We start from the raw sequence: 27,955 nt of genomic DNA on the forward strand, positions 1-27,955 counted from the left end.
TGTAGAGGGTATCGCATAATTGTATTTCGACAAGCAATCACGCGTCCGATTCTCTGTGGTATTTTTACAATAACACCGATATATGGGTCAATTTTCTCAATTATGTCGTACATTAGTTTGTAATATATTATAATCATAATCCACCAATTATTCACAAAAAAAGCTATGAACGGAAAAAAGAACGGCTGTGAGCAGATTCTGCTCATCCAACAATCACGCTCTTTTTACATTTGTTTTGTTCTGGTTCTCTGATCCAAGAATCTGTGAGCAAATCGGTCGCTGTTGGTTTGTGAGCGTGGATCCTGCTTAATATTGGTTCATTTTGCTCTGAAGCTTTAGCCTGTAGCCTCTATAATTATACACTAGGTTTCACTGCAAAATGAAAGAACAAAATAGTGATTTAAAGGTCCATTTTGATCGAAAAACGAGGCTTTAGAAATTTTTCATTGAAAATAGAGACTTTTTGGAAACTTGCATTCAAATAGAAATTAGGTCTCAAAAAAGAGACTTATTTCTGTGCTACCAGTCTTGCAACAGAAGTTCAAAATCAAATCTGTTTGGCAAAAAGATGGCCTATTCTGCTAGAACGAAGCACATCGCTACGTTAGACACAGTTATTTCGTTTGTGAGCATGTAGAGGTAAGGGCGCACAAGCTGGAATTGGTGGCTTCCTGCCTTCCGGCGACAGATATCCTTACAAAGGTGTTGCAGTAAGTCAGAGAAGACTGATGAAAGAAGTGCCCTTGATCCGCAAGGAAAGCAATAGCTTAAGAACTGACCCTCTATTGTTTGCATGACCCAGCTCAGCAACAATTCAAGGAATAGTGATATATCACCAACGCACCAAAAAAGCTTCTAATTCCTTCTCTCCATCCGCTATTCATTTAATAAAACTCCTAGAATTAAATCATTAAGAAATAAAATCATTCAGCTTAACAGTAAGTTTACCACAGTGACGTAGTATGTAGTTCGACTTTTTTCCAATTGTTTTAAAGATTCTACGTATCTACAGAAAAGCTCAATTTGGCCATATTGCATACTGGGTTACGGATTTATTGAACTGTGCAACTGAACAACTCACTAAGACAAGACTACAGAAAATTTTCCGTTCACAATTCACCATATCGCTTCATGGGCCAAACCGTTCCTCTTCCCAGCCGTAACAAATCTCTCGCACCAGGTGGTCATTCTGCATATTCACACACCTTCGACTGACTTAGATATGGTGCTGCACCTTGCACTGCCTCAGGGCCTCGTTGAATCCCTCGCACAGCGTCAGATCGGACTGGTTCTGGGCGCAGGACAGGAACTGTTTGATTTCCCAGGCGCACGGTCCGGATGGGGCCTGCGCTTCCGATCCGGCGACCGGAGCGTACTGCTGCACTGGGGCAGCCTGCTGCTGTGGAACCGCTTCCTTCGAATCCGAACCGCTGAACATTCCGGTGAGGGCATGTCCTACGGTGTGACCCACAGCCGAACCGATGGCCACTCCACCGGCCGTCGCAGCCATCTGGGCCATCAATCCTGGGCCCTGGCTAGGGGCGGCCATCGGAGGAGCTACCGCACTTGGTGGAGCATGCTGGACGGCCGGTTGGGTTGGTGGCGGAGCAGGGCGGGGAGCCGGAGCTGCGGCCATTGGCGCCGATCTGCAAAACAGACGGAAGGTTGGGTTTAAGTCGAGATTTTATCAAGGTGATGTTTTGATTTATGTCCAATCACTACTCTCGAGGCTCGTTTTTCTATCGGATAGGGCTCACGGATAGCAAGCACTGCAGCTGCGGTGCAGATTATCAAGATATTGACCACGTAGTTTAGGAATGCCTCGAATACGGTATTGCCGGATCCTATTTCTGTGCATCCCTCAGGGCCCAAGGGAGACAAAAAAAAGAAGACATTAGAGATGTGTTGGATAAACTGAATTGGGATCATTATCCTATCACTTTCTTCAAACATATTGTTACCCTTAACCTCGACCAAACTGCGAGTTTAACGGTTCCCCAAAACTAACATAGAAAATTAAGAGTCAAGATAAGTTATTTGAAACTTTCAAAAGAACTCGGCTCCGTAATGCTTGATAGCGCATGAGCCTAATAAATAAATGATTAAGTAAACAACAAACAGACTGAAACGAAGACAATGATCAAAGTTTGTGTTGTTGTTGTTGATGCACTTTGGAGCGAAAGCAATCAACGACGTCATTTTTTTTTTGGATTAGGACAGTAGACGAACAAACAACCATCTGATTCATCGCAATGATGTTCCGAGATAGATACGTGTTGTCATATCGCGTGAGTCGTGAATTTCACATTCTTATGAAAGAAAACAAGGCACATCTCTATTCCTACTATTTTTAGATTGTCGCATGTTGCAAAGGTACAGTCACCCTGCAGTTATAAATCAACTAAAAGTCACATTTTAGAATAAAAACAATCCTATGTTGAAATAAAAATCAAATCAAAATTCGTGGTGATCCTCTACAAGACCAAATTATACAAACCAAATCAATGTGACACTGTAAAATATAATTGTTTTACAGAATATATCTACCATTAGTGCACCAGTAGCCTCATATGCCCCGCATACCGCTCACTTTCGTGTGAAAATGCAATCTTTTTCGCATGGATATCTTCAGAATAACATCAACGATTTTCAAATGCAGTCGCCTGACCAATCGATTAAGTTTTCAGCTTAAATGGATGTTTGGTTCTCCAGATCCGTGCTCTTAAAAAAATTAGGCTTGGCTTCGATTCATCTTCACCTTAAGTGTAATATCTAGATAACATTAGTATGAAACTATGTATTCTGCTCATTCCAATTTTGACTTCATCATTAGTATCGGAAACTAATTCACGAAGCACGTTATAACGTTATAACAACAGTTGTTATGACTGCCTTTTTTCTATTTGGCGTATCATATCTCAATATGTTTTAAATTTGATAAAATTATATCAACGCTTGATATAATTTTGCTTCTCGTAGAGGTTTTTTTGTTATAATTTTTGATATTTTATCATCTAACGAGGTATACTTTTTATCAACCTGTGTTATAAAATAATTTTTGATAAAAATATCTCAGGTTGTTATAATTTTGTTATGCCTTTCTGATCGGGTATGCAGTCTCCGGTACGTATTATGAAGCAGTGTTGATAGACTCACACTCAAAATCTCAATCAATACGCTCTCCCGTGAGAGCAAACTCATTAGAGATCTGCTTCGCAAATCTCACGCTTGAGATTTTGATGCATAATCAACTCAATCAACTCAAACCGTAAAAAATGATTCAGTCGCAAAACCCGGCAAAAACTTGTGAAACCCGAATGTTGTTGTTTATGTTAGAAAGAAGTACTATAATTTTACCACACTAACAATAAATTATTGCCATGTGTGAGTAAACTGTGGAAATACGTCAATGACAATGAGTCAAAAAGTTGAGCTAACTCATCCATGATATTTTGACTGCTGAGTTGCATGATTGACAACTCACGCATGATAAATCTCAAGCGTGAGTTGTGAGAAATTGAGTTTTTCACAACACTGTTATGAAGAACATAAATGCCCCTTGCCTTTTGATATTCTTATGTTTCCTGAATGTAACAAGGACAAGACATTCTGACCAGACTCTCTTAGGGGTTATTTCTAAAGTTTTTTTTTTTTTTTTTGAGATTCTTTGTTACATTACGCCGAGTATTACTTTATGCATTTTTCATGACATTCTCTGGAAATTTCATCAGAATGTAATTCAAGAATGTGCTCAATGTTTCCTTCAGAGGTTGTGTCAAAATTTCGAATACACGGCGTAACAAAAACAACACTTTTGCGTGTTTCAAGGATCAAATCATGTGTCAATAGTAAACTTGTGATTACTGAATCTGATGCTGCTCTCAGAAATGTTCCAGCACGTCACAATTTTAAGCTACAGGTTGCCAAAGTCGTAAATAATAGTGGTTTCATCAATGTTTACATGATATTTAAAATACGATTTCCCAAACTTTTGAGTAATCTAACCCACCAAGCAAAAAAAAAAACTACCAAGCATACAAAATAGGACTGAAACATTCATGTAGGATATAATTTGGTGTAAATTTCTTGATTATTTTTTTATTCAATCGATTTTTTCAACATGCCTGCATTCTTCCTACATATGATTCTTTGTTTCTTTTACACTACCCACCATAAGTATGGAATTGTTGGAATACTGAATATTGCAGCACTTTAAAGTTTAGCATCACCCAAAATCCAGTGATAAAAGTTTTTTCAACAAAAATAAAAATCGCAGGGGCTCAAAGACGTATTTTTTAAGATGACCTCAAAAAAACATTGATCTAGCACTTCAGAGTCACGAGATAATATTCATTTTAGGTGATGCTAAACTTTTCAAGGTGCTGCAATATTCAGTATGAGTGTTGCAATACGCGATTCCATACTTATGGTGGGTAGTGTATATGCAATGTACAATACTGTTCTGAAGTTTCTAAATAACTTCTGAGCATCGAAAATGTTATGAACGTTGCTGATAAGTATTATTTAATACTAAAAATTTGAATTATGTGGTAAATTAAGCGAATGATCGCCATACAAGCTGGTAAACTTGAAATCGTTAAATAATGCATTTTAAGAGGGCAGTAATCTGTCATTAATATCAGAATTTTCAAAAGCATTTTCCTTCAAAATCAAGAAAATTCATACAAAAATGTGTTCATTGTAATCTATTCTTTAACCGACACAGTGAACACATTTTCATCGAATAATTTTCTGTTTTTAACAGAAAATCTGCTTTTGAACAGGCTGTCTACTACCTGGAATTATCAGGGAATTTTATTTAACGTGGAACAAATATGGAATTCTGGCTACAGTCAGAGTAATAATTTTGAATCAGTAATGGTAGAATATGTTTTTTTAGTGACACCAAATCTCTTCAATAAAAAAAAATCAGATGCGCCGCTACCAATACACTGTTATGGGTATTCACCTTTTTTTACTCTGAAGTCTATTTTAATCAAACTGGTCTCTAAATCACTTTTTTGGCTTAATCTGCTTCCAGTGAATCCTAGTGTAAAATTTTAGAAGCTTCAGAGAAACATTCAGATATTATTACGCGACTATTCCACAAGTTCATGATATTTTTTTAGATTCTTAGATTCTAGTGATTTCTCCAGCGATTCCTTCTGAGACACTTGGGTTTATTCTACGAGTGGTGTGAGGTTAGAATTGTCGGTATCGTATAGATAATTCTCGACTCGAGTGAAATGACTCGCTGTGTAAATCAAATGGAAAATTACTTCACTCGAGTCGAGAATTGTCACCTCGCGTTACGACACCGACATTTCTCACCTCACGCCACTCGTAGAATAAGCCCAACTTTCAGGGATGCCACCAGCATTATTTAAGATTGATTGATTGATTGATTTGACTTTATTAACGAGATTTTTAGCCCTAGGCTAGTTCATCTCGGGACCAACGGCTTTACTTCCCTTCCGAAGGAAGTCGTCACTATAACTTTTTACGTTATAAGTCTCGCGAAACATTACTAAAGGACCTATGTACGAATGAGAGGCTCTCTTTGTTTACCTTCTCTTTGATCAATAACTGAGTCACATTAACCTCTTCTGTTGCGTTTTTTTGTATGAAACGCTAGTCATGGAATCTGCCTTTCGATCTGTAGCGAAAAACTTTTCAAAAGCTTTAGTATCCCACTGTTATAATCGAAAGAGAGCGAGAGAGGAGAGAATCTCTCATTTGTACATAGGTCCTTTAGTAATGTTCCGCGAGAAGTGACTATGTCGGGGATGGGATTCGATCCCAGGTCCTCGGCGTGAGAGGCGAGTGTTCTAACCACTACACCAGGTCCGTCCCCTATTATTTAAGAGATGCTTAGCTGAATTTCTTCTGAATTTGATCAAGAAAACCTTAGAGCACTCCAACGTTACTATCTTCAGTAATTTTCATTTCTCTAATAACAATGCGTCTCAAGCACCAGAACACAGCTATTTACTCATTTTAAGATTTTCTGAATCCAATTCCGTTTTCAAAAATATTATAGCACGCCTAGTTTTTGAGATATTGGCATGCATGCAAGTTTACTAACTTCTATGGTAAATTTGCTTAATTTGCCACAGAATTCAAACTCCATGTGTCAAACAATATTAAACCAAAAGGTCATAATATATTTGATGCACAAAATTTGTTTTTTTTTTGATAGTTTGGAAAAGCATTGTATTTTGTCATATTACAGAAATGGAAAATTTTGTATAGAGACTACAAGCTAGTTGAATAAATCGATTTGATCTAAATTTAATCGTGCAATTTCAAGTGGATTTTTTCAAAATTGTTCTCCAAATAAAACTGAAAAATTTCCTTGACATTTCCTTGGAGAAATCCTTGGATGAATGACTGAAAAAAATTAGCAGAAATCATGAAGGAATTTGATTTTTGAATTCTTAAAAATGCTCTAAACGGGAATGCTGGAAGAAGTCCTACAGAAATCCTAGGAGAATCAATGGATAAATTTCTGGAGGTTTAGTGACTTTCTGAATCAATCTTTGATGGAATTACTGTAGTAATTTTTATGGTTATTCTCAGAAAAAAAAATCCAGATTTAACTCCTGAAGGTGTCTAAAATGAATTTTTTGATAGAATTACTTACACTGAAATCAAATCATCATTGTATTTTATGTGCGTAAAACAGATAAAACTGTTTCTGGAGGTCATCGTCCGAATCTATGTGCACCATTTGAAATGTATTTTGTTTCCATTAAATTATTAAATTGGTTTTTATGTGCACTGCAATACAATTGAAATGATAAATATTTGAAACTTATCAAAGTGGAATATAAATTTTTAATGTACCAACCCATAGTAAAGAATTATCAACTTCCGCACATAATTTTCAAGTGGTTACAAACATAGTGAAATATTAAAATGGCGGAATAAACAAACAGAATTGTTTCGATTTGTATTCCCAATCTTGTAATCTTGAACGGCATCGAAAAGACATCGACAACGCTGAAGATCAATCCTTGCTGGTTATGCAAGAAAAAAACGGTAAGTAACATTCTCGGAGCTAATCTAATCACAATCAAATTTGTGCAACCAACTCATTACTTTTGTTTAGGGAAATGTGGTTCTCCTGCGTATGAACTAAATTCGAGATTCCACGGCAGATGACGACCTGGCTCATTTCATTCAACATCTGCATGCATGGGAGTAACTGAGGGAGTAACATAATCTTTCCAAGAAAAAGTCTCGTTCCACATGATCTGCATCATCCACAGGTGGAGATTAGGTACATTTGCTCTAGCTCCGGATCGAACTATAAAAACTTAAAATGGCGACAAACCTGAAACCTTGAGTGAATTAATTCATCAAGTTTTCTTTCCAAATGATTTTAAATTCTTTTAAATAACTTTTTGTAAAAATGCAACGTTTTTAATTATTTATGCCTGCAAGTACAATGCATTAATAAGTCTAATAAAATACAGTTCGTAGGCATTTATTTTGTACGTGCGCTGTACATAAATTTCAAGAGAAACAACGTTCCCAAATTTATGTGCAAGACTAGTAAATTACAAGTGCGAAGCTTGATTGCAAAAATATATGTGCAATGCACATTATATTCGACTATGAGATTAATCTCAGTGTAGAAAGTTTGTGAACAATCACAAACTGCAGAAGAGATCTTGGGAGTAATATGTGAAAAAAATCCACAATAAGACAAACAGTAATACTTGTCGTAATCTCGCAAAATCAATTCCAATAATCTTATATTAGGTTAGGTTTTTTTTGTGTTCATAATTTATTTCTTTTTGATTCATATTTGTTATTTTTTCAGACAAGTGATATCGGAAGTTTTAATTTCCAAGACGATCAGACGCTATTAGCCCTGATTTCCCCAAGCTATCATCTGGGAAGAAATACAAAACGGAAATTGAATAAAATTCACCACTTTTTTCTTATGTTATACACACTTTAGGACAAACTGATTTTTTTTTTGATGAAACATACTTTGAAATTAATCGAAAGATTTTTTGTTTAAGTGTTCTGAAACCGAACCTATCTTTAAACTTAAATTTTAAGGACATATCCCCATGAGTACCAAAATGGCCTCTAATATGGCACCTTACTTCCCCCTTCGCTTTCCGCTCCCTCCTCCCACACTTCTCACAGTGTTTTGGAGAGCGATCACAAAAAATGATTATTTGAAGTTACTAACCTTATTGTAGAGCGGTGGTTTCTTAACTGAAAGCATTCCATAATATGTTTTTCACAAATCAGCAGTTTTTGAATGCAAATACATAGTTATTGCTGTGATTTGTGTCGTAAAATACCACGCACTTTCGAATCACTTCTTCTTCACGCACCGAGATATTGTTTGCTGGCTTTTCGGTGCCCGTTCTAAAACTCACTTTTAATCGTATTTCTACTCACCGTAGCAATTCAAAAATCTAATGCGATACTTGGAACACTTTGATTTTTCACGCACGATGCTTCTGGGAGCAATAAATCACTTATATTAGTCAATTTGTGCTCGAAAACAGCACCGGAATGCGAATTCACTGAGCCAACATTGTTTATGATTCGGATGCGCCGCTCTCACTGATTGGAAGTGATGCCAGTTTTCATGTTTGCAATTAGAATGGTTTGGATATTCATACACTTGCTACAACCACGTATTTTACAATTTCATAATACTCAAAAGGTGTACAATGTCACAAGTGTTGCAAAACATTTTTATGCGTGAGAAAAACAATGTACGACGCAATTTAACAGCAAAAATGAATATAAGATATTATACAGTACAATTGACTGTAGAATCCAAATGCATACTGATGGCAACTTTCTCCGTCCATGAGAAGCGAGAGAAGAGAGGAGAAAACTGCCAAAAATAGTAAACAACACGCAAGGTGTGAAAAATGCTTATAATTTTGGTCAAAAAACATGTTCTCACTACTAAATGAAATAAATTGTGATTTTGAGTTGTTATGAAGTTGTTGATGAATTCATATCGACAATAATACCTTTGTATGATACGTGTGCAAGTAACACTACCTACATAATTTTGTTGGTGGAGGTATACATGAAACATGATGCTTTATTTTTGGCCGACGTACATAACATTGTGCTCCGCCTTGTTGGGTGGCTCGAGAGGGTGCTTTAGCGGGTGGCTCGAGTGGGTGGCAACATTATGTTTACGTGCTCAATGAACCTTCACCTTAAGTCATATAAAATTAACCATTCGTCAATCATGCATGTATTGCAGAGAATTTCTTGAATCTGGAGTTATTTTTGAAATATCTAAATACCTGGAAATATAAAGAAATTTCGTTTTTGTAAATAAGTAGACACGCTGTTGAAGTTTAGATCATGACGATTATTACGATGACGGATTCTTAAACGTTAAAAACTAGACGTTGGTACTAAGATATTTACGAAAACGGCAATGGATTTAGCAACTTTAGAAAAAAGTAATTGATTTCTGACCTTGATCCAGTAGGGTTTATTCTACGAGTGGCGTGAGGTGGGAATTGTCATTGACAATTCTCACCTCACGCCACTCGTAGAATAAACTCAAGTGATTCTTATACAGATTTTTCAAGAAAATCCTCCATGAATTTTGTTCAGGATACCTTTAAAAATTCAAGCCGGATTTTTTTCCAAAGATATCTCTAGAAATTACTACAGAGATTCGTTCAAGTATTCTTCCTAAGATTCTTCTAGAATCTCTTTTCTTGTCTCTAAGATTCTTTTGAAATCCTTGACCCCCTCGGAATTCTTTCTAGTATTACTTCCAAGATTATATTTAAGAGTTCAGCCAATGATTTCTCTAAGAAAAATCACTCCTGACATTGGGATTTTTTAGAATTTACTTTACAGTTTTCGTTCCGATTTTCATTAAGATTTCATCCAAAGAATTACCTCCTCTAGAGATTCCGTCAGAAATACCTCAACATATTCTTTCAGAAATGTCCCACAGAAGTATTCGAGTTAACCAATCCTAAAGTAAATGAACTACCTATTGAAGAATCCATGGACTATTTAGTTGCAATATTCTTCTAGAATTTTTTTGGAAGATACTGCACGAGAAATTCAAGGAACGGAAATAATCGTGAATATATGTAGGAATTCGAAAGATATCTGTAAACACAAGTAGTGATACTTTTCTGAATCAATATTACTTACGATGAGTTTTATCATTTTCAAAATGCAAGCTGCAAAATCAACATGGGATACTTAATCTTAAACAGCCATTCGGAGATCTGGTCCAAACTTGTGTTCGATTCCACGATACGATTGAACCCTCCTAGTTTGTAGGATTAATTTTTGGCAATTAAATATTTAAATTGTTTAAGAAGGTTAAATAAGCTTTTTACACCTAAGTTTACTTATATTATTTATTGATAATGCTAAAAAAATCCTTCGAGGATCTTCAATATACCAACACAGCAATCTTCTTAGACGTTCTCAACATAAAATAGGGTCGACACTGAAGAAGTCTGTAAGTCGCAGACGAAATAGGCCTATCTGTCAAGATAAGCAACACATATTAGAGTTTAAAGGTATTTGCTCACCTTAGTGATTTTAGTATTTTATTTTATTTTTTTTTTTTGCAAAAAGTGAAGTGTTAAAGTTCATTTGTAGTTTTAAACATACTCTAATAATCCCTCCCAAAGTTTAATATAAAAAAGTGTAGGGATAAAATAGGGGAAAAGAACTAATTTTCGACCCACAAGAATTCTGTGCCAATTTCGGATTCTCATACAAAGTAGACCAAAATCGAATGAATAGAATCATTTTGGCACCCGTGGCGTGGCCATCCTAGCCAACCCAATGCTACGGCACTGTTTAGAGAGCATTGAAAATCATACCACAGTAATGGATCAAGGATAAGACGATTCCTGAAAAAACTTTAAAACGTATGCTTCACTAACACACCATTCGTTCACCTCACAGATAAGTTGCTGTTATAGTGTTTTGATCCATAATAGGTTACCTTCTCCCTCACTAATCCACATCTGTGGGACAGACAACGTTTGAAATTTCTATCGTAATCGACACTTACGAACAACCACGAATTTTGAAGTATATTCCCCAAAACCACTATATTCTGCCGGGCCAGGAAGGTAACTTGGTTTTGAACAGCGTCACTGTGATTTTTAGTCACATTTTATTCTGAAAAATGACCCTTAGTTGATCCATAACTGTAGGGTGACTGTACTTTCAGTTACTTCCCAAGAGGAAGCAACTATAATCCACCGTAAATATTGACCGACCTTTGGACCAGGCTCCTAACTATTTGATCATGTGCCCATCATTTTTTGTTCGAAAAACAACCTTACTCATCCCCTTCAAAAAAGCTGGTTGCGTAACGCTTGGCTTCCAGAATCATATAGGAAGCCACCCCTGAGACGTTTCTCGAAAGAAGCTGTTCGGGGAAAGGTCAGAGATTTAACCTAGAAATATCTATCCCCCATGTACTGACCTGCGCTGCGCTGGTGGTGGAGAAGCGGACCTTCCTCGTCGACCCATTTTTATTTCCTTTTTTGTTGTAATCGGTTGTTTACTTCCTCTTGATAGTGCTGCGAAATTTCACTGATTCACTGGTCTGTTGGGTGATGCAATTTTCCTGACTGACTACCAAAGACTGGAGTAAGTTTTCCGCTGTTGATTGCACGTTTTTCTCTCAAGAACTGATCGGATGATGTGGGCGAAACGTCAAATTTGTACCTTTTTTCGCTTTTTTTGCGAGCGCTTGCTTTGACATACACCCGATGACAGTTCGGACCCCACTGTTGAAAAAATGCATACGAAAAATTATCCCTTCCCGGCCATTACCAGGTACCACCGTTGGAACTTTTTTTACACGCAAACAAATTTTGTTGTATAATCTACCGAATCCATAGTAGAATAGGGTCCTAAAGCCCTGTCCTAATTTTAGTGCCAAACGCTTAAGTTAAGGTCAAAAACACATGTTTACTCAATTTTATAATGTTTTCCGTTGGTTTAAGTCAAAAATACATATATTTTAGATTTTGTCACACCCCTTGGCTTATACTCAAATTGTGGGTGTATTTTGTTTTCCGTGTCCCTTCCGAAATGTCAGATAGGAACAACCCCAGTGTTAAAACTAAAACCCCTGTGGTGTTTTTGTCGACGAAGCGAACGTCGAACATCAGATCGAAGAGTGCCGCGCTTGTGAACGAAAGTGAAAATTGTTGTTCCTGTCAGTAGTAAAATCAAATAATTGAAAGAATCGAAAAGATTGTAAAAACGTTTTGCAGACGTTAGTGCATGTAAGAACAGTGCATAATGTTTTATCTTATTTAAACTGCGGGAGTGTTAAGTAAACGGCGCCAATGACAATGTTCTCCAGTTCATATAATAATCAAGAATTCAAGCGAATAGAGTGAGGTTGATGCCGTAATTGTGACTTCAGTTGACGATGGATTACCAACTTTTGGTGAGTTCGTTTCATGCTTGTGAAAGCTCAAATTTATTTCGCAATGTTTCATTCATTTAATCGTTAGAGAAACTATGGATGGTTCGTCACTATAAGTGTCGGCATGTGCCCTTATTCCTGTTTAAAAAAACACAAAGATGTGTATGTAGTCTTTTATTTATTTGTCACAATTATTGAAAATAATCTTTAATTTCTTTATTTCTATAATTTTACGGTAAGATACTTTAATAACACTATGTATGATATATTACTATATATTGGGTATTGGGGAGGGGTAGCATAAGGGAGTTAATTGAACTGTTGACTGGATGAAAGTGCGTGGGGTCGCCAGCCTTTTGTCATGAGAAAACAGCCTTATGTCGTTTTCGATTATTCCCGACGGTGCACCGCGCGAGTGTAACAATTGACACCGGAAAATAGAACGGTTTCGGTGCAATGCTTTGATAGCGTATGATGGTGTTTGTGACGACGTCAATCAAAACAAAATGTCATTTTTCAACCAGATAGAACAGCTATTGCTGTTATTCATGATTTTCTGTTTGGGATTCGAAAATATCAGATTCGTTTGTGCTTTGTGTAGTTTACTTGACTATGCCGTGGACGAAAATAAATGTTCGGTATATGAAAATAAATTCATTTTTCCTGGAAACTGATACCATAAAACAGGTTTCGTAATTCATTAAAACATGTTTAAAATTCAGAATTTTCTCATTTCAATACTGCAAAGACTTATTTAACTTCATCGATCCTCTCTCTGTGGGTAATAACTTCGCCAAAACTTATACTTCCGCATGGTGCAACAGATGAATCAGTTTTTTATTGTTATAATACGAAAAGAGCAACTTAAATCAATCATTGCATTACAATCCTAATGAAAAATCAATGTGGATTCTTGTCAATCGACTTTTTTTTTAAAATATAGTACTAGAGATTCTGTGATCCCAGTTTAAATTATGAGATCTTACAACTCCAGCCGCTGCTGATTCTATTTTGTTGCGACCCATGTTTTTTGTTGGTGCCTATGCGCAAATTTCGGAAAATTTGACTTAAATAAAATGGTTTTAATGTAGTACTTACTGGTATACATGTAATCCAAATATCTGAAAGAAGAATTCAATTTTCTGACATAAGCTGCTAAAGTTCATACTGATAGGACATACTCATACATATTAGTATCTGTAGGATCGTAGTAAGCTAGGTCAATCTTAGTAGCCTTGACCAACTGTAGAGATAGATGACAGAGAATAAATATTCATAAGTATTCAAACCACCAAGCAATCAACACTGGTTTTCTCTCCTACAGTATCCCTTATCATACATATACAATAGACTGGCCCTTAAACAAAAAAGTTGTAAAACTCAACGGGGCACCCTCTAGATATGAGCCTTAGGGTAAGAAAAACACTCTCTCAAAATTTCAACTCAATTGGTTGCTTCACCAGCTGGCGCATTCGATTTGAAGTTTGTATGGGATATTTGTCTCAAATATATTGAAAATTGATCCTATGTCACTGTTTCGTTCCGTATACCAATTGTTCGCGTTCAAATAAGCCCAGAATGACAAATACACTAGTTGATACCCTAATGAACATAATTGCAGAAGGTTGTATCTGGATTTAATCTCATTTTCATTCCTCTTTCAGTTGTTGAAAGTTAGGCTTAGATCAACACTCCCGTACAGTCACTTATATGCATGCGACATGTACCTCAGCTCGCTCAGCGTCATAGGTGGCTATGATGCGCTTAGTGACTACCTCCAAGCTATGTTGAAGAAATACAAGCATGGTTAAAACACCAACTTTATTAATTTTGATCATGATACAATCTTCTACAATATTCTTCGCTATTACATCAAGTAGTGTTTTTGACATTCTGGGTCCAATTGAACGCGATCATCATTTTTACTGAACCAAACAGTAGATGATGTGCTGTTGCTCATATGTTTGAGCTGAAAATCCCATATTAACTTCAATTCAATTGCGCCAGCTCATGGAACGACCAAATGAGCTGAATTTTTCAGAAAGGCTTCGTCTAATCCCAAGAAATAATCCTGGAGGGTGCCCCGTGGAATCATACAACTTTATTTTTCTCCCATACTGAGCTGGGCCAGTCTAATATACAATCTATACTCATTGCAGTTTTTGTATTATTTATAAATGCTTAGAATAATTCATCTTATACTGAAAAAAAAAACAATTCTGAAATAAATCCATTTTATCCACGCAGTCGAAAATGAGCACAAATGAATCATCTTGTTTGTTCGTTACCTAAAACAATCAAAACAAGGATGCCACTGACAGCTAAGAACCGTATATGTATTGGTAAAAAGAGTGCATTACCTGCTACACCCATCTCGATCAGGGTGTAGGATTTTCTGCACCGGTGGCGATCGAGTGTAAAAACGGTGGGAAAACGGTGCAGGCGGTGCAAATAAAGAAAAACGACATTAGTGTTGTCTTCCAAAGGTCTTCAAAGATATTAACTAGCCCTGCTACAACAAACCATCAGGTAGATCATACCATCCCGGTATGATTCTGCAGCCATAGGTAATCCTTGCGCTGATGGTGGCTAAATAATCATCATCATCATCATCATCACGAAGCGAACGTCGAACATGATCAAAAGTGTCAATGTTCATTTATGGACCCAATTTTCAAATTAAAGTTTAAACATGAAATAGCCGTTATTTAAGCAGGAAAAATTGTTAAAGTAGTTGCAGTAACATGCTCTTTCGTGTTATTAAATAAAAACAAGATTTTATTAAAAATTTTAGGACCCAATTACCATTCTTTGAACTAGACAAAATGTTTCATGAACAAAATAGAAACGGTCACCTATTTAGGATGTGGTTCACTTGTATTCTCCATTTAACGGTAAAACGATATCCAGACACCAAGTACAACTGTAACATTATCAATTACTGTTAACAAAAGCTCTGCCCAAGTAACCATAAACACTAATAATAATCAGCATCATAGATGCGTACATGCATTATAATAGCACCACAAATGCTTACACACCTTATAACAGCACTTCCGCTGCATAGAAACCCTATTACAGCATCATTAATGCTTCTAAGCCTGATGCATACAGGCATTAAATAAGCACTATATTGGCTTTATATTCGAATACAGGGCATGTTTAAATGCCATCCAGTGTTTTGACAGATATACCACGTGCTTTGTGTTTGCATATAGTGGTAAGAGGGAGTCAAACATAAATCTTCTCACTACTACAATTGCAGGTTTTATGACGGGTAAAAGTGATGGTTTAAATTGGTCTCTTTTCTTTCCAATACTATTCATATTATGTGGCCGTAGGTGCAAAGGAGCAGGACCACAACTCAACAATACGGGTGTCGCAGGTTCGAGACGCAAAATGAGGAATTTCATCATCATAAAACGAGGATCAAAATGTGGCAATTGCAAGTCCTCAAAAGGATGAAAACTACCAAAATGAATATGTCTGATACGGAGAAGTACTATCTGTATAATTTTATTGCATTTTTTGCATACTATTAGAGGTTTCCGTTTTCATTCATTTATTTATTTACCTCGTGTACCAGTTGCTTGGCCGCATACGCGAAAGCTCTCTGGCTGCGTACGCGAAAGCACAAAATATTCGCCCTGAAAACCTGGCGAAAACAACTGACGTTTCTCACGTGGTCTTATATACACCACTAATGCAGAGAAGCACGGTTATATCTTGGCACTATAATGGCACGCTATTTCGCCTTTTCTGGCATTATAATAGCATTATATGCGTATATAAAACTGACATGCATCAAATGATTACCCTATATGCGCATATAATGCTGTTACCGTGCCGCATTATCGTGCTTACTGGTTACTTGGGTGGTATGGTATCCAAACAGGATGAAAAGTATACACCATACGACAACCTTTTTTAAACTGCATCCATTGTGATTTACGGCTGGATTGCTGCAGTTTATTTTTGTCGCCCATTTGTTTTTATCTACTGACTTGGTGTGTCGATCTGTTCCACAGTATTTTTAACCTATTTCGCATGTAAAACCTTCTGAATTATGTAAAAGGATTAAGCCAAAGCCTTGGAAGTAGCATCCGGTAAGTTTCAATTAAAAAACTAAAACAAAACGCGCTGAATTTCTTCTTTTACAGTCAGAACTGATGCGCATGATCCATCGAAAAAAAATCCTTCCGGCAAATTTCTCCAATCTGAAAATGGCCAAGGAAACGGCATGGCGTGGTACCAGCAGCAAACACAGAAGGGGAAATCAGATATTCAGGAAAATATAGACCGGATAACTGCCCGAACTTCATCTTTCGGTTGTGCATATTGTGCCCGTGAATGTGGTTCCCGAAAAGATTTGAGCTCTCAACTACGCATCCGTGGCCTGGGAGAAGCAAAATTACTACCACCAGTTGTGATATTTTAAGAAGCAGATGTTTGTTGTGATACGAGCTTACGAAGTAAATAAAATTTTAATAATCCAAAAAATTTTTTTTTTACTTAATTTTAGGCGTAATAAAACGACTGTGATGATCGTTGAGTTAATTTACTGAAGAAAATTTTTGCTGAATCCTAGCAGAAATTTTCTTCGGCGATTCTCGTTAAATCCGACATTTTATTTGAAATGCGTACTTCGATCAGAAAAAAAAAGAGTTGAATCAAGTAGGCCAAGAAATAACTTGTCAGTAACAAACACTTCATGCTAGTGCAAAAAACTGCAAATAAACTGATTGAAAACTGCAGGAAAATTGCCAGCTATTCTATTCATGTTTTTAGTGCAACAAGTATGCTTCTTCTTCTTCTTGGCATTATGTCCTCAAGCTATAGCTTTATAAATATGTTCCGCTCGACAAATGTAAAAATTTCTGCGGATGAAATGGTCAAGAAATTTTCTACAGTGAGCTCCATTTTAAATTACATTTTTTTTCAACTGGGTACTGCGATAAAAAAAAGCTTTTCTCGACCGTTTATTGCAAGAAATTGCGACCATTTCTTGCTGGAAAGTTTTCATTTTCGCATTCGTATATCGTGCGCCAGGTACGATGATACATACACTATGCCCAGGGAAGTCAAGGAAATTTCCATTACAAAAGATCCTGGACCGACCGGGAATCGAACCTAGGCGCCCTCAGTATGGCATTGCTTTGTAGCCGCGGAGTCTAACCACTCGGCTAAGGAAGGGCCTCAACAAAGAGTTGGGTGTTTTATGTATTTTGGACAGAGCGTTACGCGTATATAATTTAGGCACCTCCATTTGATTTTGCCGTAAATGGTCAAATTATATACGCTTAACGGTCTGTCCAAATTACTTTGAATACCCTACACTGAGGCAAAAACACTTAATAATTTCTTAAGGAATAATTATGATTTGGCGCCACAACGATTATTGTTGAAATTTTTAAGTTTTACTTATGATTTTGGTGAAGAATTTCAGTAATAAATTTCATAAGTCAATCAATGAAATTCGTTAATAAACGGAATGATATTAGCTTTATTCGAATTATCAATCGACAATATTATTCGCCTTTCATTTCAGGCGTGCTCAAAAATTGACATGCTTTGATAACATGTGATCTGTTCTCGATCGAAAGCGGAGTAGTTCTTCTAGCGATTGCTATGATAATTGTTTCATATAATTGTTGTTAAAGAATTCAAAGCTCTCACTTATGAAACTTATGATCCCATTTTCGAAATGTTTAAGCGTGCAATGAAACCATAATTTGGTTGGTTCATAAGTCTTGATTTATGGAAAACCTAAGTATTTTTGCCTCAGTGTATGCGAGAATGTTAAATCTTGGAACCTCCTGGGGGATGGAGCGTTTACATCCTTTCTCACTCACCCGACGGTCGACGTCGAGATTGCGCGACTGCACCATGAGTCGTGAGAGGCACGATCAAAGCTGGCGTTGCGTTCAGTTTCAGTCCGTCAATCAGTCAGTAGCGTGCAGAGTGTGTGTGATGGTGGCAGCAAATTCAGAGCTCAGTCTCTCGCGTCCTCATCGCCAGTTTCGGTCGGTCGCCTTTTTTTTCTGTGCTCTGAGCTGAAGAAGTGAAGAATAGTGAACTTTGACAAAAAACGCTGTCTGAAGAAAAGTCACATTCAATTCAATCCAAAAGAAGTGTAGCTCTCAAAAAGCAGGCCATCATCATCATCCAGTGGTGCGTTTTTTTTTTGTTTCGTTTTGCCCCAGGTTGAATCCGTCAAAGTTCGTTCCGAAGGCACAAAAAAGGAATAAAAAGTTGCTCATCGTGTGTGTCACAGTTCTGTACTTGAACGGAGTGAAAAAAAAAAAACTTTTTTCCTCTGGTTTTTGAAAGTTACGTGTGTGGAAGTGAGCAAAAAAAAGAGGTGTTGATTGATGGTGAAGAAAGAAGTTTTTCGATTGTGAATTTGATCCCGAACGAGTTTTGCCAGACCTGTCACGGGAAAGGAGCAGTAGCAGTTTCTGGAGAGAGAAGGTGGTCCTGGTGGAAGTGCGATGGCCCTGGTGACCATCCAAAGATCGCCAAGCCTCGCTGGATCCTCCCACAGTTCCAACTCGGTATGAACATTTTATTATTCTTTTACCTCTCTATGATTTCTTATGGGGTACTTTTGGAAGACAGACAATCATTGCACGCAATGATCGATGATGATTATTCGATGACGGTAAATTTTTGATCCTGTTTACCCTTTTTTGAGGAGGGACTGCCCTTAAACGGAGATTTTCTTCGGTGCGAAATTGGGAATCGTATGGGTCTTTCTTCATACAGCAGGAGGGTGCTAGGTGTGTGTTCTTCATTCACCCTAGCGTAACATATGAAAAGGTATGAAGTGTGTTGTCGATTTTGTGTTTATAAGGCTTATTTTTAATTAAAAAATGTATTTAAACTCACTCGATTTTTTGCATCTTCATTTATGCTTGTGCTTCATTTTTTCTTCTTGGCATTACGTCCTTACTGGGACAGGCCTGCTGCTCATTTTAGTGTTCTTATGATCACTTCCACAGTTATTAACTAAGAGCTTTCTTTGCCAAATTTGCCATTTTCGCATTCGTATATCGTGTGGCAGGTACGATTATACTTCTCAGGGAAGTCAAGGAAATTTCCATTAAGAAAAGACCATGGACCAACCGGGAATCGAACCCAGACACCTTCAGCATGGCTGTGCTTTGTAACCGCGCATTCTAACCATTCGGCTAAGGAAGGCCCTAACCTAACCTTATTATAAAACAAAAACAGCCATAAAAACTTTAAACGCCAGGTAATTTATATACAGTGGCCCAATTTCATATTCGTACATGATACTGTTTTCACATCAAGTTATTAAAAATCTTTTAAATGATGTATTGAGTTTAAAATACTTAATCCACATTAATAGGTAATAGGAGTTATCTATTACAGGTCGGATTTGATTATCCGGAGTATTGATTTTTTTTTTCACTCCGGATAATCGAATCAGTAAGAAAAAAAATGATATCTTTGATAAAAGAATTTCATTATTATCTTTCTTCGTTAATTAATTTATATGATGCGGTGGCGTAGCCATAATTTTTTTCTAGAAACAGTAAGACCCCAACAACAACAGAAAAAAAATTGACCAACAAACACAAAAACACTTTTTCAAACCCCCCTTTTCTTAAATACGTTCTAAACTGCAAAACCATACATATTGTATATTGCAATACCAAATTAGGGTCGATGTACCAATAGCCGCATAGCTTAGAACAAATATTCGTATAAAATCGAAAAATAACTCTAGCATCATTATTTTTACATCAACTGAAAACTTTTTATCTTAGTTTTGTGGGAAAAATATAAAAACTATATATTTTTCCTTCAAAGTGTGAATCAAAAGCTTTCGTTTGATGTAAAAAAGTTCTCAATTCATTAATTATTTCGTATAATAAAAAATAGTTTCTCTCAATAGTGCTACTATGGGAGCAATAGGTTTACTATAGGCGCAAGAGAGCTCAAATTTTAAGCAAAACTAATTATTTCGATCATTTTTTTTAACAAAATCAAGCTGTTGCGGCTGACTAGGGCAACATATAAACACCGATTTTTGATAGCTGCTTTCTACAGCTTCAAAGCTGCAAATTTTATTGAATTAGTTCAATTATTTAAACGACAATTCAGTTGGACTTACATTTCAGTGCCTCAATAGGAAATATGCTAAAGGTACAATTTGCTGTGCACTCAATGAGAGCGTATATGGGGTGGCTGTTAGGTTATAATATACAATTAAGTTTCTGATAAGTTCTATTATATAATTCACATACTATTACCTAAGAGGTGAAGAACTAGAGGAGTTCAATTAAGCTCAACACGATAATCTAGTTTCGAATTCACTATAATTTACTGTTCACAAATGCTTTCAATAATTTTGCGTATCGAATTGCTTCAACCAATGTTGTTCAATTTCGCCAACTCATTTGACGTCGTGAACCCTTGTCAGAAATTGACATATTCTTCTGTCTATCAGTAGATTTTTCCGAGGGAGTTCCCGGTTGCACTATATTCTGAAGCGGCGCGGCAACATTCCCCGACTCGTGTGACCTGGTACTTCCGAGGACATCCAGGACGGCCAGCTTCACTGCTGGACGAATAATGATACCCTTCGCCGTTTGCACCTTTGCTCGTCGAACCTGTCCATCTTTTCCTGGATACACTTCCACAATTCTTCCTTTAATCCAGCTGTTCCTCATGGAGTCATCGATTACCAGAACTACATCTCCCAATTGTATTGGCTTAACTTGTTCAAACCATTTGGATCGTCTCGTTATCACTGGTAGATATTCCCGTATCCATCGCCGCCAAAATTCGTCGATCATCCACTGCGCCAACTTCCAACTGTCTCGCAACGTGGCTCGATATTCTATAGGTTGGACTGCGGGCTGATTCACACCTTGTACGCCATAGAGAAGAAAGTGGCTAGGAGTTAACGCTTCTTGATCTCCTGAGTCCAAGCCAATATACGTCAGCGGACGTGAATTAACTATCGCTTCAGCTTCCAACACAATGGTTTCGAACGTCTCTTCGTTAGGGTGCCGAAGTCCATCGCCGATGGCCTGCATAGCGGTTTTCACGGAACGCACCATTCGTTCCCACAGTCCGCCCATGTGAGGTGCGGCTGGGGGGTTGAATATCCAGCTAGTTCTTGCGTTGGTGAACGTTGCTGCACATTTCTCATTTATCTCCTGAATCTCCTTCTTCAATCGTCGGTTGGCTCCAACAAAACAAGTTCCATTATCGCTGTATACTTCCAGTGGAGCCCCACGTCGCGCGACGAACCTCCTGAAGGCCATTATGCAAGAATTGGTAGACAGACTGTGGACAACCTCCATATGCACCGCCCTGATCGAAAGACAGGTAAATAATGCGACCCATCGCTTAACTTGGCTTCGTCCCACTTTTACCATCATCGGTCCAAAATAATCAACACCTACATAAGTGAAAGGTTTTACGAAAGGTGTGACTCTTGCCCTGGGTAGTGAAACCATCCGAGGAGCCTGAGGGCTGGCTTTGCGGACTTTGCATTGCTGACATTCTGCTGCCACCCTCCTAACGAGGCGTCGTAAGGCGGGAACGTAGAACCGTTGTCTCATGTCGTTCAAAACGGTTTCATTGTTTGCATGTAACAGACGACGGTGATAGCTATCGACCAAAAGGAACGTCAAATGATGCTGTTTAGGCAAAATGAGGGGGTACTTTGCTTCATACGGAGCGAACGAAGCGGCTCCAATGCGACTGCCCATACGTATGACTCCATTCTTGTCCATAAATGGGGACAATTTATACAGCGTACTAGATTTGTCCACCACCACTTCGACACTTTCGTCATTTCGAGAACTAAAAATATGATACTCCATCTGGAAAACTTCTCTCTGTACCTGGCGCCACAATATGTTCTCTGCCGCTGCAAGTTCACTAGTAGTCAGCATCGCACCGACTGATGTCGCTCTTCTACCTTTGAATGATTCTACGGCTCTGCAAACGTATGCCGCCGCTCGATGTAGTCGATTCCAATTGGAGAAACGGATGATGTCAATGATTGATTCACCAATTTTTTCGCGATGTAGACACACGTGTTGAATCTGTTCTTCGTTAGTTTGTTGAACTCGAGGTTGAACTGGCCAGGACGACTCCGATTGACGAAGGAACATGGGGCCGTTGAACCAGATACTGGTTATACTGAGGTCTGGTCCGGTCTTCCACTTTGTGGCGTCGTCCGCCACGTTTAGTCCCGAAGGCACATATCTCCACTCGTTTGCTTTGGACGAAGACAAAATCTCTCCTACCCGCAATGCCACGTATTGATGATATCGAAATCCATCTGTTTGAAGCCAGGACAGAACAGTTGATGAGTCTGACCAGAAAATTCTTCTGGTAATGCGAATAGTGAGGCTCTGCTGTACGTGTTCCATCAATCTTACTCCTATTAATGCTGCCTGTAGTTCTAATCTCGGTATTGATGTAGGTTTCAGCGGCGCAACTTTACTTTTGGCTACAATAAGAGAGCACTCAACTCCAGATGTTCCCATCGTTCGCAGATAAATTGCACAAGCATAAGCTTCTCGACTAGCATCCACGAAAACGTGCAACTCGGATGTGATCGATTTTTCAGAACGCAAGAAACCTAAGAGACATCGTGGAATCTGGATTTCCTTCAAATTTGGCAAGTAATTCTTCCAAGTTGTCCAACTTTGCCGAAGATGCGCTGGTATCTCTTCGTCCCAATTTGTTCCTGCACGCCAAATATGTTGCATCAGGATTTTTCCGTGGATAACAAAATGGGCTATTAGTCCAAGCGGATCAAAGACGCTCATAATGACACGGAGTACTTGTCGTTTTGTTGGGGATGATGAATGCGTTTCCAGCAGCAAAGGTTCAGAGTTTGAAGGTGTGGTGAAGGTGAATACGTCTCGAGATGGAAGCCAGAACATTCCGAGCACACGCGAAGATTCTGTTTCCAAGTTCAGGTTTTTATCGGCCATACTTTCTTCGACTCCCAGGTTCCGTAAAACTTCCGTTGAATTCGATACGAACTGTCTGATTTCAAACCCACCGTTGGCGTGGATGTACTTCACTTGTTCCATTAATTCGACCGCCTCACCAACAGTATCCACACTGTCGAGGTAATCATCGACATAATGGTTGTCGATGATCGCCTGCGCTGCTCGTGGATATTCATCCAAGAACTCAGATGCATTTTTATTTTTTATGAATTGTGCTATGCATGGGGAGCAAGATGCACCAAAAATGGCTACGTCCATAACCAAAACTTGCGGCGATTCATTTTGATGTCTTCTCCACAAAAATCTTTGGAATTGTCGGTCCTCGGGTCGAATGGCGATCTGATGAAATATCTCTCTCAGATCTCCACCAATGGCAATATTCCTTTGGCGAAATCTGATCAGCACGGCTATCAATGATGTCGTAAGGTCGGGTCCTTTGAGTACAAGATCGTTGAAGCACAGACCTTTCACGGATGCCGCCGCGTCCCAGATCAAGCGAACTTTGCTTGGTTTCCTGGGATTTTGTACAACCCCTAGAGGTAAGTACCATGTGCGTCTCGGATCTGCCGATTCCAGTTCCACATCTGATGCCACGTGAGCGTATCCATTGTTTATGTAATTCTGAATGAGCTCATTCACCTTTGCATATAACTCAGGCTTTCGCAGAAGGCGCTGTTCCAGGCATTTAAGTCGGCGGAGTGCCAACGGATAGGAGTCAGGAAGGTTAAATTCGTCCTTTTTCCACAAGAGGCCCACTTGGAACCCGGAAGGTACCCGAACCGAAGTTCGTTCAAGAATTTGAACTGCTCGCTGATTCTCTTCGGACTCCGGCTTAATGGCGATGCACGACTCTTCTATGTTGAAGAAGTGTTTCATCATATCATGCAGCTGATCGTTATCAATGGTGCATTCTACTTGATGCTGGTGGAAATTAACGTGTTCGACGGCTTCCATATTACTGTATTTTCCATACACGCTCCAGCCAAGTCTAGTTTTTGCAGCTACAAGTGTCCCTTGGCCTCCTTCGCGTACTTTTAGTACACTTATCAACTTAACGTTATCCACTCCTATGATGATCCGTGGAATTGCATTACAGTAACTTTCAAGCGGTAAATTCTTGAGATACGGGTGTAGTTGACACATATGTTCGTAGTCCATTGTTTGGCTCGGAAGTTTAAGTTGATTCACAGTTCGAACTACCAATGGATGTTTTTGATCTTTATCGGCTCCAGAGATCGTCAACTGTAGGCGTTGTGACTTTCCTTCGACCCTCGATACATCGCTCGTCCAGGTGAGCGTTAACGGTTCGCTTATGCCTTCTACTCCAAGGTCTTCCGCAAGCTCTACGTCCATCATGGTTGAAGATGATCCGTCATCTAAAAAGGCGAACACGCTTACCGTTCTTCCGTTTCCGTAAAGCGTAACCGGGACGTAACGTAAAAGTGTACTTGACTTTAGGAAGTGATGATTCTGGTGCGCGATGTTGCTGGTGCTTGCGATGTTCTGGTTACCGGTGACCGGGTTATTGTTTGGTGCCTTCGAATGCAACAGCACGTTGTGACGCAACCGACAATCTTCATATCCGCAATCTCTTTTGGATCGACAGGGCCAGGACTTATGAGGCACTAGACATATCCGGCATAATCCTTTCTCTCGAACGGCCTTCCATCGACCATCACAATCTAGAGCTTTGAACGCGTCACAATCTGCAATTTTATGATCAGTGCGATGACAATACGAGCAAGTTTTCACCAAAGGCGTACTTGTCGACTCTGGAGAGGATCTCTCTACTTGAGGTTTCTTCTCATGCTTTGAGTTCACCTCAGCATGATGAAGGAATAGTTTTTCCGCTGAAGTTTTTTCTCGTTTGTATTTCTCCGGTTTTGAGTTAGGAGAATAACCTGTATCGACATGCAATGTAACATCACTCGCCATTGTGACTAATCGAGCCATAAATTCACTGAAGGTTGCTAGATTCACATCCACCAATCCGTACTTATAGCTTGCCCATTCCAGCTTGAAGTGAGAGGGTAAACGCTCCACCAGTTCGAATAGCAACATAGGGTTGGAAAGATGATGCTGTTGCTCAGCTACGATCATATGTTCGACAAGATTTTGCACCGCCATCCCAAATTTAATCAATGTTTTCAAATCATCTGTTCTGGGGGAAGGGACGCTCCGAAGATGTTTCAGCAAGGCATTGATAATTACTTCTGGCCTACCGTATAAACGTTGTAAGGTGGCAATCACATGGGGTACGGATTCTGGAATCAGCAACCTACTGCGTACAGCTTCTAATGCGTGCCCTCTTAAACATCGTTGTAAACGAGCTAAATTTTCGGCATCGCCGTATCCGCAGACTGCAGTTGAATTCCGAAAGGCGCTGAAAAAGAGAGGCCAGTCTTGCGGATCACCAGAAAATACTGGTAGCTCTCTTGGAATCACTTGCCGAGCGGCAAGTTGAATCGAATTCGGTCCAAATGTGACGACTGGATAATTCGGCGCTAATCCATCGGATACTGATGGTTGTGGCAAGCTGGAAGTCACAGTTGCATTGTTCGGAATCGGATTACTAATGGTGACTGCTTGATGGTGCGATACTGAGCCCGCAGGTTGTCTTAGCGACGGAATCGATTGTTGGGGGACTTGAGTCGTATACACCGCACCGCTATAGTTCTGCCCCGACCCGTGAGGGGCTGATGTTGGCTGCGAATTCATTGGTTCTCCATAACGTGTCTGGATCATCCTATTTGACATCATGTTGTCCCGGCCACTAGGCATGACTGGTAAATCAGGCCCTGGCGGCGGTAGCAAGCTTGTTGTTGGTGCGGGAGCATGTTTTGCAATCGAAAGGAAATCCGGAGGCGGCACTAAAGACGAAAGAGGTGGTAACGTCGTATTTGGATATATGCCACGCTGAAGTGATGTTGGTGGTAATTCAATCATCGTACTACATATTGGTACCACGGGAGCTTTCGAAATCATCGTTGTATTCGAGAACAACTGCGGGCTGACGATGACTTCCGAAAGAGGAGCCTTACGTGTAGCAGCACTCGTCGTATTAATCACACTCACATTGCCCACTGTTGTTCTTTCTGAAGGAACGATCACGACGCCGGCTGGACTTCCGGATGGTACACCGGTAGTAAGGTCACTCTTTGGAGTACTACTTGCTGAGGTTGTAGGCGGAACTTGATCAAGGCTAACAAGTTCAGGAGCGGCAGCGGCATTTTGCGCACGATCATTGTCGCTCACAGAACGCTGTTGTGAGTTACTGTTGGACGACGTGGTAGCTGTTTTGTTCGCTCCATCTGTCTGACCTTCTTTCTGTACCCACTTCTCAGTATTCTTCTGAACTATTCGTTTGCTCATTCTGCTCTTCCTACTTGCTCCGTCGTCGTCTTCGCTTTCCAATTCCATCTGTAGCAGCTCAAATTTCTTTCGAAGCATCTCTTGCTCTGCCTCGATCTTTAACTGGCGAAACTTTTCCGCTTCTTCCAATTGTTTCATGCGGATTCGGTTTTCCTCTTCCAGTAGCTGCAAGTTTAAAGCGAGTCGCGCTGATCTACGGCTACTATGAGAACTCCTACTCGATCGCTTGGAAAGTACTGATGCAAGGTCATCGTTTGCCGTACAGCTCTGACACACAAAACTACGGTCCGGATCAGATATGGAATCATTCACCCCGGCGCACGAGAAATGAGCATACTGATCACATCGATCACACTGGACCAGATTGTCTGCGGAATCCGGTCTGTCACACAAATTACAGTGCCGCGCGGTCTCATTTTGGTATGGATTCGACTGATCCATTCTCTCCGGATGAAACTACTGCCTTCAATCCGGTGCAAACAGATGAAATCTTTGAAGAGTGTTGCGGCTGACTAGGGCAACATATAAACACCGATTTTTGATAGCTGCTTTCTACAGCTTCAAAGCTGCAAATTTTATTGAATTAGTTCAATTATTTAAACGACAATTCAGTTGGACTTACATTTCAGTGCCTCAATAGGAAATATGCTAAAGGTACAATTTGCTGTGCACTCAATGAGAGCGTATATGGGGTGGCTGTTAGGTTATAATATACAATTAAGTTTCTGATAAGTTCTATTATATAATTCACATACTATTACCTAAGAGGTGAAGAACTAGAGGAGTTCAATTAAGCTCAACACGATAATCTAGTTTCGAATTCACTATAATTTACTGTTCACAAATGCTTTCAATAATTTTGCGTATCGAATTGCTTCAACCAATGTTGTTCAATTTCGCCAACTCATTTGACGTCGTGAACCCTTGTCAGAAATTGACATATTCTTCTGTCTATCAGTAGATTTTTCCGAGGGAGTTCCCGGTTGCACTATATTCTGAAGCGGCGCGGCAACACAAGCTGTGTATCAATGGTACGTAGATAAATAGGTCCTGACCTTCATGTAAAAAAATATTTTGAAAAGATTTATAGCAAAACGGCCGTAAAAAGCCACTAGTGCTATTATGGACCAATGCACGAGTT

At 39.0% G+C, this 27,955-nt stretch overlaps 2 protein-coding genes across 2 annotated transcripts in view; one reads left to right on the forward strand and one right to left on the reverse strand.

Moving 5' to 3' along the window:
- Nucleotides 1–858: 858 nt before the first annotated feature.
- LOC5577023 (coiled-coil-helix-coiled-coil-helix domain-containing protein 10, mitochondrial) lies at nucleotides 859–11,768 on the reverse strand. The gene is made up of 2 exons (XM_001656260.2): nucleotides 11,477–11,768; nucleotides 859–1,646 (listed from the first exon to the last, which is right to left on the reverse strand). Exons 1-2 carry the CDS (start codon nucleotides 11,521–11,523, stop codon nucleotides 1,217–1,219), a joined length of 477 nt encoding a protein of 158 aa, XP_001656310.2. The 5' UTR covers nucleotides 11,524–11,768; the 3' UTR covers nucleotides 859–1,216.
- Nucleotides 11,769–18,372: 6,604 nt separating this feature from the next.
- The window catches only part of LOC5577024 (protein phosphatase Slingshot), a 92,905-nt gene continuing 83,322 nt past the window's right edge, over nucleotides 18,373–27,955 (forward strand). Inside the window, exons 1-2 of the mRNA XM_021842420.1 lie at nucleotides 18,373–18,456; nucleotides 18,637–18,987. Coding sequence (XP_021698112.1) covers nucleotides 18,925–18,987 — 63 coding nt within the window. The 5' untranslated portion in view covers nucleotides 18,373–18,456; nucleotides 18,637–18,924. The remainder of the gene's footprint in view (nucleotides 18,457–18,636; nucleotides 18,988–27,955) is intronic.

Source organism: Aedes aegypti, chromosome 1 (assembly GCF_002204515.2).
Source record: "Aedes aegypti strain LVP_AGWG chromosome 1, AaegL5.0 Primary Assembly, whole genome shotgun sequence".
Classification (NCBI taxonomy): domain Eukaryota; kingdom Metazoa; phylum Arthropoda; class Insecta; order Diptera; family Culicidae; genus Aedes; species Aedes aegypti.